Below are 5,000 nucleotides of genomic sequence, written 5' to 3'. Positions count from 1 at the left end.
TAGCCAAAAATTACCTCATGTAACTAAATTATAATTACAAAGTGAAATGTGAATAAAGCTTGTTGTTGTTGTTGTTGTTGGTTTTTTTTCCTTTTACGGGAAGTCAGTTTTTCACAAGCCTGCGAAAACGCAAATTCTGCCGGTCTAAAGGTGCACGGTAGGCGTAACCATCTTAACATTTAGCCGTTTTCGAATTCACTCGGCGTAGTGTAGACATTGCCTGAAATAAAATTTAAAAAAACCAATAGAAAGACAATTCATTGAAAACGCGCGTAACAATCTCTTGTCAGCTTTGTCGAGAACATTTAATGCATCCTCTTCTCCCATCTCACTCAAATGACGGTCTCTAATCTCACAAATTTACAAATAAAGCAAATTGGGCGGACAACGCGCTCCAATGATTTTGCTTGGCCACATCACAAACGAACTTGGCCAATTTGGCGATTTGTGCTCTGGTGAAACGGTCAGATCCTGAAGATTTTGAGGACGGCCACTCCAACAAATTCTGAAATTACACATTGATTTTGCCGTCGCTGCTGCCATTCCTCAAAGAGTTCTCTACACCATTTAGTGTTGTATGACTTCCGACACTAGACTGGTCTCTTTTAGTTTACTCTTTGGAGAGCGAAACCGACCGGCCACGAAAGCTACTACAAAAGCTCCAAGAAAATTAATTTCTTAATTCAATGCTGAATATTTCCAAACTACTATGCCTGTGATAACTCCATGCCCACGTGATGAACATGACTTCCGACGTTTGTGGGCTTTAAAACGGCGAGCCGCAGGCGAGCCGTTTTAAATGCTCATAAAGATCTCCGCTCATATTTTATCTAATACTTACAGTATCCAAGTCTTTCTGGAGAACAAGAAGAACGTACCTATCTTCAGGCTCAGATGCGGCCTCGTTATGTTGCTTATGAAGTCGAGAAACAAGACAACTCAGTACTCAGAAGAAACCCAACCGTCCAAAATGCACCTCGCTTTATGGAGAAAGAGGTAAGACGTCCCCTAAAAGGTGTCTGTTGATACAATAGAGGATATCATTACAGTTGCAAGTAAACAAGTAATCAACGAAAGAGTGTGCGCAATCATAAGTTGACCTCTTTAGCTTCTACGTTTTGTTTTCCCCTTTTAGACCACGTGATGTTACTCTAGAGACCAATTTCTTTCAATTTGTCGTCTTATGGACGAATAATAAAAGAAAATCAAAAGGAGAATTCCCTTGAGCACACCACGTGGTCTGAAATGGCAAAACAAAACGTACAAGCTAAAGAGATCAATTCGTTAACAACTGTTGGGACTTGTCATTTTTGACAACATGATGTGAATGTCATGTTTTATCATGTTTTTGGATAAAATATCCAATTTTCAGTGCTTTTGTGACAATCGTGGATTTCAAAAAAGCAAGCTAAGGATTTATTTTGCTTTATATGAGAATACCTATGCCAAGCTCCAATCAGCTGCCCTGAAAAGCAAGTTGCATGCTTCGAAAATAATGGCATAATCATCGTTGGCTTCATAATTATTTATCAAAGTTGTCATTATCCTCATCATTGTTATCATTGTTAACATCATATAGATTTCCCAAAACTAGTGGCAGCAGAAAATGTGGCCTGATACGGTACTATTTTCTTGATATAATACTACAGGTATTTTGAGGTAGTAGTTTAATCAAATCGTTTTCTAGTAAAACATTAGTACTTCCAAGGCGAGATATGATTAGTCTTTCACAACAATGTGTTCCGTGCCTTTTTTGCCTTTGTTTCTATACAATCCGTTTGGGACAAAATAAGCACGTAAGTAACTTTTTTCCTCCAAGAAATTTGTTTCTAGAAAGTAACCAAAATTGAGCAATTAGAAACCAACGTTCCACCCTGTTGTCATTTGGAACAATAAGTTACTTATTCGCTCATTGAAAAGAAACGCCTCGTTCCGTTTTTTATCTGTCTAGAAACAATAAGTTCCCACCAGTTTACTCAAAAAGAACGTCTTGTTCTTTTTATATCTGTTTAGGAACAACAGGTCCTCTTTTGGTTTCGTGCTATCTTTTATTTGCTCTCTTTCGCAATAAAATGGAACAGCTTTTCCTGTTTTCGTTGTCCCGCAGAATAAATAAGGAACTCGTTGTTCATATTATCTGACCCTCTAAAATTGTGGCGTTCCAGACAAAAAGGGGGCAGTTGTTCTGATGGTATAGTCTGTTCCACAAACTGGTTATTCTTTGCTAACTGCAGGGCGTCAAGTTCCTACTTTTTCCTAATTTTTCCTATTTTTTTGGCCTGCTTCCTATTTTCTCCTATTTTTTCAGGATATCCCTATGTTTTCCTATTTTTTAGGGTCTTAGTGCAGGGGAACATTTTGAAAAAATGAAAAAAAAATTGGTAACTTCAAAAAAGAAAGCTTTCTGTCAAAAAAACTCGAAAAATATATAGCCTGTGTGTGTGAATGATAACCTTCTGAAAATCGTGACCAGACTTTCTCAGTGTACTGGTGCCACGAGGAATTAAGGAGCCAAGTAATTCAAACCAATTTCATTGATCTTCTTTGTTTTCGATTGTTTTATTAATATGCCATCTCTTTAAAATAGTTGTATCTTTGTCTTCATAGTGATATTTTATTCCAAAAAAGTTCAATATTTTTTCAGCCTTATACATTTTTTGACGGCTGTAAAGCTTAGTTCCCACTGGCGACATAAGGATCATAAGCATAATCATAATCATAATCATAAACATAAGCTTCTTATGTTCTAGTGGAGACGGCCGCTTCAAAAACGTAAAGCTTTTCCTGGAAGCTGGCCGCCATCTTGAAAATGAACCGACCCGAAAGTACTGGTCCTAGACTTTAATTGGCCAAAACACAATGACCCCGTTGCGTCATTATGTTTCTCATTATGTCGTTATGATTTTCGCGTTCCCACTGCAAAGAAAACCGTCATAGTCAAAGCCATAATCATAATCATAAGAAAATGGTCGATCATTTTCTTATGATTATGATTATGTTGATCATAAGGGCGCCTATGATTATGTTTCTGGACGTTCCCACTAAGACATAAGCGACATAACAGCGTTATGTTCGTGCTTATGATTATGATTATGATCGTTATGTCGCTAGTGGGAACTAGGCTTTAGAGTGGTAACCATTACAAACAAGCTCGTGTTTTGGCAACAACTGTCAACAGTGTTATTAACGTAGCCGCAATGATGCTTGGCACTGCTAAGAGCAAGCGAGATGATGCAATGGAACGCTCAGAGAAAATAGGAGAAAAGAGGAAATTGTTGACTGAAAAACAGCATTAACTGTTGGACAAAGCCATGTCGTCAACGGCAAGCACTGCCGAAAATAAGTCAGAGCAAAGCTAACGTTACCCTGCAGTCTGCTAAAAGAGCCAAAAGATAGTAAGCATTATACTTTTTTTTGGTTATGAATAGTCTGTCTTGGCTTCTATTTTATGTAAGTGACATTTGGTAACTGTGAACGTATATGTGATATTTACTGTTTACCCAAAAAATATTCTTGCTGCTTCTCTTGCTCAGTTTCAAACAACTATGGACTTACATTAAAGACATCTTATTAAGTACTGTATGCGATATAATTTGGTAGGTGAAGGACAGGTTTTCCTTGGTAACAAGTTTTAGCACTTGTTTCTATGAAGGATGCATGCCATCTTGCCTGTTAGATATTAAATATGCCATTGGGTTGAGGAACAGAGCTGTTGTTGGTTTTGTTAAGAGGATAGAACTCAAGGAGAGCTTCCTATTTTGTTCCTATTTTGGGATAATAATTCCTATTTTTTCCTATTTGTTGGCCACTGTCTTTCCTATTTTCCTATTTTCTGAGTGTCATTTATCACTTGACGCCCTGTAACTACTATATGTTCCTATAAGTAAGACAAAGGAACACTATCGTTCCGAATAATAATGTCCCTTAATGAATGGGAAAAATGGTTCCTTTTCATAGGAGAATCCCTTGGAACTGTCAGTTTTATCTGCATCAGAAATACTATCACCCATCTGGCTCTAAAAATATTTTACGATACGTGTGACTACACTTTTCGAAGCGTGTTTCGGCAAGTCTGTCCAGGTCAAAACAAGAGCACTTCGAGCACACTTTATAACACTTAAGCACATGCCCTAGGTGGCAAAGCTAGGCAAGTTCAGGCAAGTGACAAAAAAAAGATCTCAATTAATTGGTCCAAATCGTCTGTGAAATGCAGAGAATAACGCATCGGCGGGTCCAACACACAGGTCACATTCCACAGGGCACTCGTTGAAGGTCATTGTTTTACCTTTTTGAAAGTAACCCAAAACCCTCAATTTGGCTAACCCTAGGCCTAAAAGCCATCTTTAGGCCTAGGGTTAGCCAAATTGAGGGTTTTGGTTACTTTCCAGAAGGTAAAACAACGGCCTGCAGCGAGTGACCTGTGGAATGTGACCTGTGTTTTAGACCCACCACAGATTGGTCAAAAGTTCCAAATGCATCTCCAAAACCAAAAAGACTTCACTTGGAGGTAGACCGAGTCAGATGGTTGTTTCATTGACCAGTGAAAAACTGTAATCATAATGGATGCATATATCAAAGATATAAAGAACAAACACGGATGGTTCATTTATTTTCGCCAAAAACACAACACTTTCCATATCAAGTTCAAAGAATCCCGAACAAAGAAGGAAAAGACAAGTCCAACACACTTGGCAAGACCTATTTCAACATTTGATCGTTCAAAAGCAATTGTTGAAGAACTTCTGTCTTGGCTAACATGGAGTGGTGACGGAGGATGTAAAGGACTGAGACCCCGTCAACACTACGCAGCTAAATTTCCCGCTGAAAAGAGAACTTTTCAAAAAAGTAAGCGAAAGTGGATAAATATCAAAACCCAAATTCTGCCGGCCTAATGTGCACGGTAGGCCTAACCGTCTAAATGTTTAGCCGTTTTCGAATTCACCCAACGTAGTATATAGATGGTTTTTACAATGAATTTTTATCTATAGGAGGTTGAAGAT

At 38.2% G+C, this 5,000-nt stretch overlaps 1 protein-coding gene across 1 annotated transcript in view; it reads left to right on the top strand.

Annotated features, from left to right (window-relative positions):
- The window catches only part of LOC138048264 (uncharacterized), an 80,912-nt gene that overhangs the window by 51,738 nt on the left and 24,174 nt on the right, over positions 1–5,000 (top strand). Inside the window, exon 4 of the mRNA XM_068894597.1 lies at positions 844–996. Within this exon, the coding sequence (XP_068750698.1) occupies positions 844–996 (153 nt within the window). The remainder of the gene's footprint in view (positions 1–843; positions 997–5,000) is intronic.

This window comes from Montipora capricornis, chromosome 1, assembly GCF_036669925.1.
Source record: "Montipora capricornis isolate CH-2021 chromosome 1, ASM3666992v2, whole genome shotgun sequence".
Lineage (NCBI taxonomy): Eukaryota > Metazoa > Cnidaria > Anthozoa > Scleractinia > Acroporidae > Montipora > Montipora capricornis.
The sequence above is the reverse complement of the archived record's forward strand: the minus strand, read 5'-3'. Positions and strand labels throughout refer to the sequence as shown.